Source organism: Carica papaya, chromosome 2 (genome assembly GCF_054855325.1).
Source record: "Carica papaya isolate Zhongbai chromosome 2, ASM5485532v1, whole genome shotgun sequence".
Lineage (NCBI taxonomy): Eukaryota > Viridiplantae > Streptophyta > Magnoliopsida > Brassicales > Caricaceae > Carica > Carica papaya.
The window spans coordinates 34747401-34763475 of record NC_142310.1 but is presented as its reverse complement, the minus strand read 5'-3'; the positions used below and the strand labels follow the sequence as shown (position 1 = coordinate 34763475).

Sequence of the window (16075 nt, the reverse complement as noted above, 5' to 3'; positions counted from 1 at the left end):
ATGCACAATGTGAGCGGTAATTCTTCCTCGCCTTTAAGATGATTACTGATTTTCAGCACCACTAAAGGAGAAATTCATAGTTTTATAATTGGGAGATAAATTTTATTAAGAAAAATGTAAAAAAAAAATTAAATTAAATTCATTAATAAAAACAATTTGTTTTTTCATGTAATTGGTATCCGGCACAAGTAAATGCATTTTGGAATAAAGCATCAAACATTATATAGACTTATTGAAATTATAGCTCTTCTACATCCTTATTTCTAGTTTCCCAAATGCTTAAAACTCTTTTGCAATTGTAATTTTCAAATATAAAATTGAATTTATTAAAATCATTCACACACAGAACCAAACTTGTTTGTTCATTGCCGTGGCTTGCGTATTGATGTTCCTAAGACCCAAACTTCTAAGCCATGGGGAGGTTTTGTAAGCGTTGGGGATATTTACAGATTCTAGAGCTAGAAACACCTATCAAGTTTCCAAAATACATAATTTAAGGGCATTAATAATGTACTACATCACTGGAGATTAGTGTCTATTGCAAAACATTACCAAAAAGGACCAAAAGAATACTGAAAAAAGAAATGAAAACAGATTATTAAATCTTTAAAAAGCCAAAAAAAAAAAAAAAAAACCCACCTCTAAATGTTTTTCTACATTAAAAAAAAAAAAGGCTTAGACAAGGAGAGCAACCCATATCTCATCTCATGCAAAGGAATTAAGATTCTCACACTATGAAACTCTCAATAATTAAAAACACTACCTCTTTTACACACTAAATGAAACTTGCAAAGAATGACATCAGAAAAATTACAACCACCCATCATCCTAAGGCAACACAAATACTCTCTTTTCTTTCTTTTTCTTTTCCCTGTTTTTACCTTTCTCAAATAGAAGCATCGACAGTCAGCACATGTTACTTTTAAGAACCACAGCAAGCTGATCTTTGTGCAGCTTGGCCAGCTCCACCCGCCTGGTCCGGTTGGTTAATCTTGATAGTTGACGGCTGCAATCATGGAAATAGTACTTTTAACAACTGAGGGCAAACTACTGATTAAAAATCTCTTCACACCCTCTTGTTAAATTGGAGTTCCCACCCTGACCTAATTTGAAATAGGTTAAAGAATTCCATTACCTCAAACTTTGAGTCAGTATCGGCAAGCCTTTGCTTTATGTCCCTTGCTATTGAAAAGAAAACCTGCTCCACATTTAGATTTGTCTTTGCACTCTGCAGTAAGCAGTGTAATACAATGAGTAACAATACCTATTTGATGAGTTCCAACTCCCAAGATCTATCAAGCATAAACTTTACCGTTTCAAAAAACTTAATTCCATACTCATCAGCTAGTGCTTGACCCTTAGATGTAGGCACAGCCTGAAAAAATAATTTATCAACGGGTATGGTAAGAACAGGAATCACAAGAGAGAGAAAGAGAGAGAGGTGGCCTAATTGTTGTTTCTTCTCTGCCAAGATGAGTAAGTGCAATAAAATAAAGATCATAAATTTCTAAATTGGATCTTGAGGTGGCATAATAACATTATCTTCAATGTAACGTACCCTTTTGCTCTCGTCCATGTCAGCCTTGTTCCCTACCAAAATCTTGTTAACATTATCTGAAGCATGCTGTTCAATGTTGCGAATCCAATTCCTAATGTCTGGAAGTGATGTGAAATATGTAAGGTAAAAGAAAAAAGACAAGGGGTAGAGAGAAGGAAATGCAATTATTTGTTCGCTTGCGCTGAGAGAAGTAAATTGAGAAAAGAAAAGAGGTGAATAGATACCCCATATACTTTCTTTTTTTTAAATAGATACCCCATATGCTTGAACAACCATCTCAAATTTCAATTGATGAAAGGGAACAGAGAATTACTGTTGAAAGATGACTCATCAGTAACATCATAGACCAGCAAAATGCCCATGGCCCCACGATAATAAGCTGCAAACAGAAAAGAAGAATTATAAATAATTCAACCCCAAATCGAGATTGAAAAATAAGTGCGGTAATGCAAAACAAAGAAATCACTTCACAAAAACATTACTAAATGAAGTGCGAACAACATTAAATAAGCTTGACATAGAGCCTATATATGGTCTGATGAGACTATCCTAAATATTCAATAAGCTTGACCGTTTCACATAAATGGTCCACCATGCAGGCACAATAATAACTGAGAGATGCCAAAGGTCCAGTTCCCCGGGAAACCTCTTTAAGATGTATTCTGAGTTAGGCAGAAGATAAACAGGAAAGAATCCAACCCAAAGCCAATACATTAGCCACCAACCACCACCAGTTTCAACCTTTATGCCATGTCCGCCTCTCTTAGGCAAGATACTGTTAGCTCATAGCGTTGACACCTCAGTAATGTGACTTTAAAAGGTAGAACAAAATGCAGCAGCCATTTATCCTTGTGATATTCAAGAAAAGGCATAGCATTGGTTACCATCAAATACCCTTTAGTTTGGGGAGTTGGCTTTCAGTCATGAGAATGTACATACTCCTACTTGACTACTTGTCCATGGCATCAAATCCTTTGCCAACCGGGTATAGAGCAGGCTTCATTCCAGCCCTAGCCTACTAGGTAACTAGACTTTGAAATATGTCCAACCATGTTATACATGGTTTTAAATCTCCTGTCATACTTACATGCAGAGGAAGCAATATGTTAAATAGTCCTCTCGGCTAGCATGTCTTACCCTAAATCTAAAGTTTCTCTTCCCATTGATCATCTTAGTTCTTCCAACCAGATATATTCTCATAGCTCTTTTGTATGCGTGACAATTGCTCAAATAATTCCTATCAGATCAGTTTGTTTCAGTTGGGTGTCCAACATGGATTATGGATGTGTGACAAAATAACGGACTGATTTACTTTCGACATACATGAGTCAGAACTAAGGATATTCTAATGCTAGCTGCATCGAATGAAAACACTTACCCGTGGTGATTGTTCGGAATCGCTCCTGGCCAGCTGTATCCCAAATTTGGAGCTTGATCCGCTTGCCATCAAGCTCAATGGTTCTTATTTTAAAATCAATGCTGCAAAAGGGTAAGCAACCTTATGATGATAGATATTTCTTCAACAAGGAGAAACATAATAGTTCTTTACGTGATTCCTCTGTTCAGATAATACAAACCCAATGGTAGTAATAAAACTAGTGGTGAAGGAGCCATCTGAGAAGCGTAAAAGAAGGCAACTCTTACCCACACCTGCGAACGTGAACAGAGGTAAACAGTCAACTCCCCCAATTGAAACCTCATGGGTTGCATTATATTTAGAAACTGCTGACATGAAAATCTACTAGAAGATAGATGTTTGGTTCAGAAAATTTCGAAAAAACAATGAAATAGTCCAAAACATTCGATAAACAATTCACAACTAAATAATGGTAAATTCATGGCTAATCCTTCTCCAGTACTAGCAAATTACTGTTTGAAGATCTGGAGATTCAGTAAGAACATTATGTGGAGCAGGGGGGGGCGCTACAAGGGTGTTAAAACAACTATGCTGTAAGCAGAAGTATAAAGCCAGTAAGTAGACAAGATTTTTTTTTTTTGAAAAAAAAAAAAATACTTTAGAAGGATTTACAGAGTTTCTCAGCTTTGGTGGAAACAGAAGGTGTAAGTGTGCAAGTATTACAACCTTTCAGGAAATTCCTTATTGGTAATTTAATGGTACAACAATGAATAAACAACTGCATAATAGCGGCTTCTTATTTGGAAGAAAATGAACTTTATCTAGTAGAAAATTATCTTTGGCAGGGCATAACCTGCATACTGGAGATCAACCCATTCCGTCCACCAAAAGTCCCTGGCCATTATTAGGCCAGGGTGGGCACCCCGAATGAAGAAAAGAACTTATAACTAAAGATACTGTTTCTCTTTGGATCCTTATATATAATGGTTGTTCATCATAATTCTGACAATGCAATGAAATGTAGAAAAATGTATGTCATTTAGATGAAATTGGAAGGTTCAGCCTAAGAGCCACACAATCAACATGAAAAGAGAAGTTCAAAGTTCAGGAAAAAGGCTTATACAGATGAAATTGACAGTATCTTTTATCTACAATTTTGGCTTTCTTGCTACCAACAGTAATTGAACTATTAGGCAATAAAGCTAATTAATCACAAAGGAAAAAGATTTCACTCTGAAAATTGAGCAAAAACCAATAGCTTCCATAAGAAATAGCACAAAAGTCCAATTTTGTGACGCTCAATGCATTTCCTCTGAAATACCAGTATATAAATCTGAAGTACCATGTACATGCAGAGAACATAAAATAAGGATATCAAGATTGAAACATACAATTCTGAAAATATAAGTTATTTGTTTCTACCAATAAATGCACAAAAATGCTTCCCATTGCTTGGCCATCAAACTTTGAGATATTTAGCGTTGGAATTAACGTAGGCTACGTAAATAAACAGAACAAATAAAAATCCAAAGCAACTGAAACCTAGATAGGACAAAATAAATCAAATACCAAACTCCTCAACTCAGCTTACACAAATACAATCAACATTTCTCAAATCTACTTAGCAAACTTCAACAGATGCTCGAATGCAATCTATACATAGATCCGAGTGATCCCCCATGAACCACGAAAAGAAACAAAGAAAAGAAAACAAAAGCTACGGAAAACGTACCACTATCGCCGATCAATAGGAGCTTTATGAGGTAATCGTAATCGGCTCTAGCCCTCGTAGGTGGAGCAGCCATCGAATTCGAAACTCAAGAGCAAAATCACTACTGGATCTGCCCACGGAAAAAAAAAAAGGAAAGAAAACAAAACAAAACAACAAACTAAAACAAGTCAGAATATTATACCGCAATTAATCCGCGCGTTTATATGATGAAACAAGAAGGAGCTAAAAGGAAATAAGAGAAATTATCACAAACGCGTACCAGATCAGAAACAATAGTGTTAGAGATGAAGATATATGGGTCTTCAAGAGCTCAAAAGTTGAAGGCCATGGCACGCCAGAGGTAGAGGTAGAGGTAGAGGTAGTTGTTTGTTTCGTTCCTTCTTAACTAATTTTCTTTTTTAACCAAAATGGAGAAAAAGCTCACCACCTACAAAACCTCCTCCGATTCTAGTGGTGGGTGGCTAAATGGCGCACACTCGCTTTTTAGTCTCCCTATTTTCACCTCTTCTTCTCCTCCTCCTCCTCCTCCTCCAACTGTAGCACGCCGATCACCCGCTGCGCACGTTAGCAACCTTGCACCACGAAATTTTCACACGCAGAAGGAAAGAGAGACCGAAAAGCTAACGCATAAATCACCTAATAAGCAGAAACAGGAACCAATGGGATTAGAAGAATCTACAAGAGTGGCATTAGGTTGGCATGCCACGTGTCAACTTTTTAGTAGTGGAACGACGATGGCTCAATGTAGGTGAGCTGTAGGAGAACAAGAACCGGGATGATGAGCTGGCAGCCCAATCATCAGCAATCAGACGCCTTGAATTGAGTGTGTGAGACAAGGGAAAATCAGCTGTCTCCATACCCACCCGCGGCATTGGTTTTGATTTGGTACAGCTACGATACAGGTCCAGCTTGTCGATTGATATAACAGTGGTCGTCGATTCAATTATTTGCATTATCCGACACCCAGGAAAAAGAGCGGGCCCGCATTTGACAAAACGACTGCGTTTCAAAAAGTAATACTGGTAAGATTCTCTCTTTCACAATATTTTGGTTACTTTTGTTTTTTTTAAATATTTCTATGTCATAATTATTTTAATTTAAATAGGTTTTATATATACCCATGATTTGATTTGCATGATTGCTATTTTTTAATCTAAGTAAAAGAGATAAGTATAATTATATTGTGATTTTGGAGTTACTTTTTTATTAATCATAATTTTGTTTTCCAAATTTTAATTTATCAGATTATTTTTGTGCAATGAAATTTAATATTTTCCTTATCTAATTAATGATCCATAATCTATACCAGAATTAGACAAATTATAAGAAGAAAAATTAAGGAGATAATATAATTAAATTATTAATTACAACATAGAATCATCGTAATAATACAAAATTATTATTGTTAAACATGAAACTGATCAATACACTTTCAACATTAAAATAATATATCATTAAATTCTATATTTTTTACAATAAATTTTTTTATAAAAATTTTTATTGTCTACTTTTACATAATATTTTTTAAGAAAAAAATTGTATTAAATTTTTAATTTATTATAATTAATTTTACTAAGTGAATCTAATAACTATAACATATTTATTTCATCTAAAAATATATTAAACTAGTTGAAAGTTAATTTAATTTTATCGTTACAATCTACTAATATATTAATAAATTAAATTTTCAATGACGATTCATTAAGAGCGTTTAAAGTATAACAGATCAAATAAGTTTAATACACAAACAGTATAAAATTAAATAAAAATTATATTTTTAAATTCACTTAGGATTCAAAATAAGTTTGAATCTGTATGATATAATTACGAATTGAATTCAGATTTCACAAAAGTAATGTTTTGATTACTATCTTTAAATATAAGTTCACCATTTTAAAAATTGTACCTTTATCTATTTTTGACAAACCAAAAAATAAGTTTACCATTACAAAATTAAAGTGTGACTAATAAAAATATATTAGTTAATAACTAAATTTATATATTAAAAAACTTAAAAGTTTAAATTTAAAAATAAAATTAAACTAGAATAATTTCAACCAGTCCGTGCCTGACAAGAATTTAATTTGCAGGGTTATCGTCAAGTTTATTTAGATCTATTGATACTTGAGAAAAAGACAATATAGTCCAAAAAAAATTATATATATACAGTGATGTGTCATAACGTGACAGAAAGTTGCTAATGCAAATTGCCAGAAACCAAAAAGGCCTCGAGCTATAACTTACACAACCCACGTTCTCTATTATAATCATAAAAATTTCAAAAGTAGAAGAAAAAAAACATTAAAAGGAAGAATGGACCTTATTGCCTCAAAGCATATGCTTGGAAGATCCTCTTCCCACAAACTCTTAAACCTTTATTTTTCTCTTCTTTAAAACCCAAGAAACCTCTACTCTTTAAATTCCTCTCTTCTCCATTTCAACATCCATGGCTTCCATCTAGGTGTTAAATTGCAAGTCTCCCCACGTGCTATATCATAAAGATGGCAACCTACGTTCACGGCGGAGATGAAATCAATCGTGGCGATGGTGGTGGTGGTGGTGGCGGTATGTGATTTTATTTTAAGTTGCAGCCATTGAAGGCTTTTCGGGCTGTTAAGTTGATCAATTTGGGCAACTAAATTATCCTTTGGCAGTTTCATCTAGAATGAGAATATCTATGGCAAACACAGGCAAATTACATTCCGGTTAAGTTATTTTTGTAGGAAAGAGGAAAGTACTGTGTGTTTTGATATGTTCTGTTTTTATTCCTCTGGGACTTAAAAAATGTATTGCTTGTGTTACATACATTAATTTCCTTGGATTTTTTTACCATCTACGTTCTAAGTTTTGTTTCACCAATTATGTTACTTTCTTATAAACCACATATATCCACCGTTGGAAATATTATTAATGAATTATGATGCCATAAAAAGCAACTGAGTTTTTGTTTTTTTTTCTTCTCCACTGACTGATATTATTGGGCCGAGCTGGATTTGTGTTATTGATGTTCCGACTACTATCGCACTGGTTAATAACTATATAAATTTGAGTAATTATCATTGTAAAATGCAGTGTCGTTTGTTAAATATGAGCCTCCAGTCTCTAATCACATCTAAACCTGCGAGTGCAACTACAGTGCCTACAATGCAATTTAACATTTCTTACGATGATGTAATTTTTGTATAGTACTTATTTAGCATTATAGAACAATCAAATAATTATATAATATCAAGTGATTATTGCTCAAAATTAAATAAATCATGCGGCCATACTTCAGCTTATTACTCAAAATCCTATGCTCTGGTAAGGTAAAGATGCCGAAAGTATTTTTATTTTTCTTTTGTATCGTAGTCTCTTTTTTGGGAGACCTCGGCTAGCATTTTTCAGTATGATGAAAATCACTAGCCTAAGTCATAAGCCGTCTTGATGTTCAAGGAAGTCTGTGGGGCCTAGGTACTATATGAGAAAATATCGTGATCCGTAAGGAAGTTCCATCAAGTCACCTTAACGATGGTTGAAGTTTGCACAACTACAAAGCACTGATCATGAAACTTTCTGGTCCCGAGAATTATGTTTATATTGATATAATTACATACAAACTTTATGGTAGTTCAAGTTTCCAAATCAAGAAATAGTGAAAGAATCCCAAGCAGGATAGCTCAGTGGCGTTACCTTTCCATGACGCTCTCTTTAAGGGACAGTATCCCTGTTTCGGGGCCTGCAAGGGACAAGCAAAAGAAAAGGCAACAGCAAAAGAGCCCCTGTCATAATACAAATGCAAGGGCATCATGGGTCGAAAGTATTGCATTTTGAACTAATCCTAAAAAGGGACGGTACTGTGGTACCGTGGAAAAATCATTATCTCAACAAATTTTCTAAAATTTAATAATAATTTACTAATTCTATTTACCAATAAGCAATTAAATAATTCCTCAATATTAAGAAACTACTACAATAAGATATCAAAACAGATTAGCTCATGGACATGACTCCGAATCGCATACAATTTCCCATAAAATGGAGATAATAAACATTAGAGGTGCATAACCCGACTACAAAACAAGCATGATTTCTTATCATAAATTGTCTAAGATTGGACTCAAATCAAAATCACCTCCATGAAGTTCACCGAGAATAACCATCTGACTAGATGTAAATGGCTAACAAGGAGAGGCAATGTTAAATCTCAAATATCAGTGAAGCATTATAGTTCAAGTAAATCAATGGCCAACGATTGAAGATCCAGAAACTACAAATCTGAAACTTGCATTAGAAATAATATCAAATCATAAACAAATTGTAAAAAATATCCCAAAATCAGAAATATAGCATTGGTACCAAATATTAGGAAGGGAAAACTGCTTAGCAGTCAGCAGTAAGCAAAAATTCCCGTCCAAAAAGGAAAACAAGCATTTCAAGATGGCTGAAATCAATAAAAGAAACCAAGTACTTTGCCACCAACATTCTTCCTCCTAGCTTCTTCGTGATCCATGATGCCAGCAGATGTAGTGAGCACAATATACCCAAACTGCATATCGTCATAGCAGTCGTCATGAACAAATAAATGTATAAAATTAAGCTTCTGACTATCTAAGATAAAAAAAAAAAAAAAACTTATCTAGTAACCTAGAGAACCAAGAGGCTCAGAAGTAGCATAAGCGATCACGCAAAAACCTTATAGAAGCATGGACAACTATACACTCGGAATGTCTTTCAATCATGAACTATACCTAGTAACTAGTTCCAGCACATCTCCCACTAACTTACATCAGTTCAAAACTTTCAAGACTAACTAAACTTTCCAGACTACAATCCAGTCTCTAAAGTTCTTGATTAACAGGCAAAATTCAAGTAGCCAAGTCTTGGCTCAGAAGTAGCATAAGTGATCATGCAAAAACCTTATAGAAGCATAGACAACTATACACTCAGAATGTCTTTCAAACATGAACTATACCTAGTAACTAGTTCCAGCACTTCTCCTACCAACTTACATCAGTTCAAAACTTTCAAGACTAACTAAACTTTCCAGACTACAATTCAGTCTCTAAAGTTCTTGATTAACAGGCAAAATTCAAGTAGCCAAGAGTACTAACATGAACTTATAACCAATCTAAGTGTAAGTGTTTTGTTAAACATTTATCTTAAAGATTGTACAATCCTGAGTCTAAAGCCCAGAGTAATAGGAAAAATTCAAGCTTAGCTACTGAATGAATTTACGACAAGCTGAGTATTTTGGTATGCATACGCTCTCCAATTATAATGGAAAACACATGGGTCTGCAAACATCCCAGCAAAAACCTCCAGAAAATCTAAAACTTCAAATTGATTATACATGAATGGGGAACCAGAAGATGCCAAAAATCAAATTTTCACTCTTTTTTTTTATCTCCTACCATAAAAGTAATCCTCTTATCAGTATTGCATCAGAAAATTAACTAAGAGAAAGTTGACATCACCAACCTGTCTTGAAGGAAGCAACCTAGCAGTCCAGCCTTCAATCTCCTTGACCCCAACATCAAAACGAGGACTAATCACCCCACACTTGTTCAATCTTCCATTCAATTCAACAACGATCTTTCCAGCTCTGTGATCATCAACATACTCAAACTCTCCAATGTAACCTGGAATGCCCAATCATTAAGGAGAAAAAACTCATGAATCAGAACTTAATTAATATTACAACCAAAAAAAAACAGAAAACTAAAAGAATATAAATTTTCAAACCATGCTTCTGCATAACCAAAAGAAACTTGATGATCACTTTTGAGGATGGCCTGATCATGACCTGCCTCTTGCCCCTCTTCTCTGCATTATACATGCTCTTAAGAGCATCATTCAAGACGCTAATCCTCACCATTTTTCCAAGTATAAGCTGCCAATAATTTTACACAAAACAAAGAGCTGGTCATGAAACCAAAAGAGTCAATGATGAAACATAATTAAGAAAATAAATAAATAAATGAGCACTGAAAATGTCCTTTACATTGCATGCAACCGTTGAAGCAGATATTGATGCAATTCTTAAGGTGACTTACATCTCACTTAAAAACAATATCACATTTCAATGGATGAACAAATGCATATAAATATATCTGCACGTAAAAGCAATTAACCACAAGTTCAAACATATAGAAAAAAACTACATTATTTATAAAGTGAAAACCAAATTTATGAAAACAGAAAAATAAACATGTCTCTGCATCAAACATGAACAAAATAAACACTAACAATATCCCCAGCTGTCTTTCAGCAATCACAAAAGCCACAACCCAAGTATACCAACAACCTACAGTTTATACCATTGGGCACTAAAACAAACAGTCAGATAAAGATAATTAAACTCGGTAATATTTATAATCCAAATTCTACGCAGAACATCCTAACATTCACAATCATCTATTATCGCTCCCTACATATCCCTGCACACATAATAGATACAGCTGAATATTTAAATATGTATATACATATATAACCATGGTTTTAACATCGACGACGCATTAGATTGAGCAGCGACAGTATCTGATTAAATTATTGAATTCAGTTTCCCGAATGATCCTAATGTTTTATTGAAACTCTAATTTACACCAACCGTTTATACACCTATGCATATATTTATATCGACCGTAGCCATGCTTTCACAGTAAGTGCGCACTACATGGCAAACTCCATGAGCACACGGAAACTTCAAAGTTAATCTTAGACGGCTAATCTGAAGCAGCATTTAGTAGAGCACATACCTATACGCATATGGTGATGTAGACCAAATTAGTAATATATAAAGGACTACCAAAGCGCTTGATGATTTTTACCTGGGAACAACAATGGCGACTGCGGCAACCTCTGGAGCTTGGTGAGAGTTTAGAGCAGATACCTAAAAGAGAGAGAGAATTAGGGTTTTGGATTCTTGTAGGATGATGTTTATTCCTTAGGGCTTCTTTTACAAAAATACCCACGCTTTGGGCCTTTCGGCTAGGTTACTGTGGTCCGGATTTAGAGCAACATCGTGGCCCAAAATATTTGGTGATAATTAGGTATATGTACACATTATGTGTGAGAGATGCTCGGAATTTTTTTATCTTTAATTCAAAACGTATATAATATATTAAAATAATAAAATTAATATTTTAATGCGATATATTAATATCATATTATATAGAAATTAATATGACATGTCAAATAATGTGTATATCGATTGCTATATTTACATAATATCATATGAAAATAAAGGTTCAATTATTTTATTCAATCATTAGTTATAATATTGTTAAGATATATAATACAAATTAATTATTATTGCATTGAATATATATTAGCATGTGACCATTTTTATCTGATTATTTCGATATATTAAAATTTTATTTGAAACATTTAATTATAAGATAAAGAATTGTTTTGTTATTTCTTAATAATTGAGAGCATATATGATTCCATTAGATGTAATAAATATACTATAATGATGTGGTTTTACGAAAGTTAAGTTAATTAGAATAGCTAGAATTTTAATAATTTTGACTATGGTATTTTTGTAGTATATTTTATTAATTATGGCTAATAATTTTTTTTATAAATAAAAAAAATTATAACTTATATGTTAGCTTTTTAAACGCTAACATAATGTTGTAACTAACGTAATAATATAGTGATTAAGATATTTATATTATATTTTAATATTATGAATTTGAATTTTGTAAATATAATATAACTCACAATTTAATAAGTGTATTATAAACCGACAATTGTTGATCTATAATATTTTATTTAGTATACCTAAATATTTAATTAATTAATATATTTATAGATATGCGATAATTAAATTTGGATAAATTTATTTAAATAAAATATATTTTTAGATAAATAGACATTTTATAATTATTATATTTTATTAATTAATATAATTACAACGAGTTAAAACGCTAACTTTATATTTTTATTTTATTTAAAAAAAATACACACACTAATATAATGTTCGTTGAAGATTTATGAGCAAAAGTCCGAATGTTGGTGTAGAAAGTATTTTCATAAATGTTAAAATATTATAATTTATTATTTACGAGTGAGGTGTCAGTATTCAGGTTAGCTGATATGTGTTTTGTAATATTAAAATGTTTAATAAAATACTAACTATATAGAGTACGTGCAAATCAACAATACGATTAATATATTTTTTAGAAATACAACTAATAATTTTATTAATGTGCATCAAACATGGGGACTATATAATATTAGTCAAAGTATTTTCAAACATGAGGGATAATATTGGTGCATAAAATCTTACATGCAATGTAAGTTGAAGTTTATATTAATAGCGAGATACCAAACTTCTTTCAAAATAATGCATCATTTACAAATCAATTAAACTGTTGAATTCAAAATATTCATTATATAAACTAAAACAGTAAAAATATTAATATATTTTTATATTATTCTCCTTAAGAATTATTAAAAATTACGATAACTTTTGTTTATCTCCCGTTGGTATGTATATACATTCATATGTTATAATCATAAGTATTCATTTAGTAAAATTAAAAAAAAATTATAATTCAAATTGTAAATAATCACTAAAAGTTTAATATGAAAATTAACAATGAGATATTATATATACTTTATAAGATGTTTTAAAATAACTATTAAATGACGTATTTTGACAAACTCAATATAGTAAATAAATCGCAAGCTAGCCCCTATATTGGTTGGGGGAAGAGGGCATTTCCATTGCAGAGGATTTAATCTAGCCACAGGTTCCCCTACGGCTACCTTGTTACGACTTCACCCCAGTCGAATACCCCTCTTTTCGTTTCATGTCTTTGTTAGTAGTAATGTTCTTTTCATATACAATGGAAAGCCTGACTTTGATTCTATTTTTCTTATTCTAATCATTTTCGCATATGGTGGGGTTGTATAGTACGTGAGTACAAGATTATCTAAATGCTGCTAGTTTTTTGTTACTAAATCTTATTGTATGCAATTTACTTGGTATATTTAAAGCATATATAATTAATATAGCGATTATGATTATTTGTAGCTTTAAACTTATTAATCTCATAATATCGATCATGAATTGAATTTATAAGAAAAAAAAAAATTATAATCAATTAATCTTATACTTAGTTCAAATTTTAATTAAATGAAGTATGATAAAATATAATATAAAAAATTAAATGAGGTAACATTATAATTTCAAGTCAGTTTGTTGTTTAATTCATGTTTAATATTTTTATAGTTATGAAATTAATACATAAATAAAATTAATTTAATAATATATTAAATATTTAAAGTATGATTAACGATTAAATATTAAATAATCAATAATACGGTAAATACAAACTAAAACAAAATAAAGATACGATATATTTAAATACTTTGTGGTTTGATTGTTTCCATTTCATGATAAGCATTTTATTTTTGCTAATTTAATACATGCGCTTCCATGGCTTATCATTTTTTACATCATATTATTAGTTTTTAGAGTTCATTGGCACACAAGTGTACTTATAAACAATTAAGTAATTAGAAGTTCAAAACCAAGAAATTAGAATTAGAAAAAGCTTACAAGAGCAAAATGTAAATAACAGAAAGACAAATGAAATGTAATGCATTGAAATAAAATCATAATAGTATTGTAAATTATTTTTAAATTAATACACTAATTATATTTAACATAAATAATTTAATATTAATTGTTATTACGAGATGTTAATTATACACAATATTTTTAATTCATTCCATCATATACAAATATGTTATAAACATAATAGTTATTATGTAACGCAAACTTATTTATAATGTATAATTGTTTAAATTAAATTTATTTATAGTTATGAAAAATAATTATAATTTATGGTTAGAGGGCCCTAAAATGGGATTACAACATTTTATAATTATTAATTTTATTATTAAGATGATTACAAATTACATATATAAAACATATTTTATGAAAAGATCAAAATATATTTTAATTAATAAAACTTTATCAATTTGTTATAAAATAATACATACATATAAAAAAATATACATTTCAACAAAACTAATATATGAGCTATTACAATCATTTAAAATTTGTTACAATTATTTTTTCATTTTAATTTTATAAAATAAAAAATAATATTAAAATTATAATGAGTTATTATTAATCGTAAATTATACATACTATAATGTGATCGGTAAATTGCATTTCAATTTTATTTAATAATTGAAGAATAACTATTCCATCAGACTATATTCCAGCGAACTAAAAGTGCGGTCAGTTTCTAAGAATCTCATTCTCAAATCTCAGCCGTCGATTTTGATGAACCCGTTGGATGTACCAAGGGCTCCACCAATGTCCAAGTCATCTATCCGTGTTACGCTTCTAACCCGCTAAAACCTAGACGAACAGAACCCCAGTCTCCAAACAATATCCACCGTTCATTAACGTACTACTATAAAGTAAATCTAACGGTTGAGTATATGACACGTCATCGATCCGGGTGATCGCAAACGATCCAGTAATATTTGTTTTTCATAATCTATAAAAACCCTAGTCGGTTATCAATTGAAGCATTCATCCTCTACTCACATCGTCCCCCTGTTCTCTTGAAAACCCCATTTCTCTCTCTACAAACCAAACCCTCGTTTACTTTCCCTTGAGCAAAGATGGCACCGAAGGCAGCAGAAAAGAAGCCAGCAGAGAAGAAACCAGCGGAGGAGAAGAAGGCCGTGGCTGAGAAAGCTCCGGCGGAGAAGAAGCCGAAGGCCGGCAAGAAGTTGCCAAAGGACGCCGGTGCCCCCGCTGACAAGAAGAAGAAGAGAGTCAAGAAGAGCACAGAGACTTACAAGATCTACATCTTCAAGGTTCTCAAGCAGGTCCATCCTGATATCGGGATCTCCAGTAAGGCCATGGGAATCATGAACAGCTTCATCAACGACATCTTCGAAAAGCTTGCACAGGAAGCCTCCAGACTCGCAAGGTACAACAAGAAGCCGACGATCACTTCTCGGGAGATCCAGACCGCAGTCAGGCTTGTCCTTCCCGGAGAACTCGCCAAGCACGCCGTCTCTGAGGGTACCAAGGCGGTGACCAAATTTACCAGCTCTTGAAGCGTTTGGTGGAGCGGCAGTTGCAGTTCGTGTCGGCGATGATTGCTATCTAGATTCTGTAGTTAGGATTAGGGTTTTAAATTTGTGTGGATTTTTTTAATTTTCTAATGTTTTTAATTCGAATTTTAGGGTTTGGTTTACAGGATGCTGATTTGGATCTCCTCGATCCTCTTGTCTATTGTAGAACAATGAAATGAAGGGAAAATTTCGCTATATTATCTGTAATTTCGTTTTTCAATCTATGTTTCGATCTGTAAGTTCATTGTTGTTGAGGGTGTTGGTGGGATAATTTGGTGTTGTTGAGGTGTTGGTGGGATAATTTGGTGTTGTTGAGGTGTTGTTTCCGCAA

At 32.4% G+C, this 16075-nt stretch overlaps 3 protein-coding genes across 3 annotated transcripts; 1 reads left to right on the top strand and 2 right to left on the bottom strand.

Moving 5' to 3' along the window:
• Positions 1 to 675: 675 nt before the first annotated feature.
• On the bottom strand, positions 676 to 5271 carry LOC110806949 (Ras-related small GTP-binding family protein). Its single transcript, XM_022031954.1, has 9 exons — positions 4907 to 5271; positions 4648 to 4756; positions 3136 to 3208; positions 2937 to 3037; positions 1872 to 1937; positions 1559 to 1656; positions 1313 to 1375; positions 1136 to 1228; positions 676 to 1006 (listed from the first exon to the last, which is right to left on the bottom strand). Exons 2-9 carry the CDS (start codon positions 4718 to 4720, stop codon positions 923 to 925), a joined length of 651 nt encoding a protein of 216 aa, XP_021887646.1. The 5' UTR covers positions 4721 to 4756; positions 4907 to 5271; the 3' UTR covers positions 676 to 922.
• Positions 5272 to 8881: 3610 nt separating this feature from the next.
• LOC110806961 (Ribosomal protein S8 family protein) lies at positions 8882 to 11614 on the bottom strand. The gene is made up of 4 exons (XM_022031967.2): positions 11457 to 11614; positions 10372 to 10519; positions 10108 to 10268; positions 8882 to 9175 (listed from the first exon to the last, which is right to left on the bottom strand). The coding sequence occupies exons 2-4, from the start codon at positions 10502 to 10504 to the stop codon at positions 9077 to 9079; spliced, it is 393 nt and encodes a 130-aa protein (XP_021887659.1). The 5' UTR covers positions 10505 to 10519; positions 11457 to 11614; the 3' UTR covers positions 8882 to 9076.
• Positions 11615 to 15178: 3564 nt separating this feature from the next.
• Positions 15179 to 15939, top strand: LOC110806934 (histone H2B). Its single transcript, XM_022031933.2, has one exon. The coding sequence runs from the start codon at positions 15283 to 15285 to the stop codon at positions 15724 to 15726; it is 444 nt and encodes a 147-aa protein (XP_021887625.1). The 5' UTR covers positions 15179 to 15282; the 3' UTR covers positions 15727 to 15939.
• The last annotated feature ends 136 nt before the right edge of the window (positions 15940 to 16075 follow it).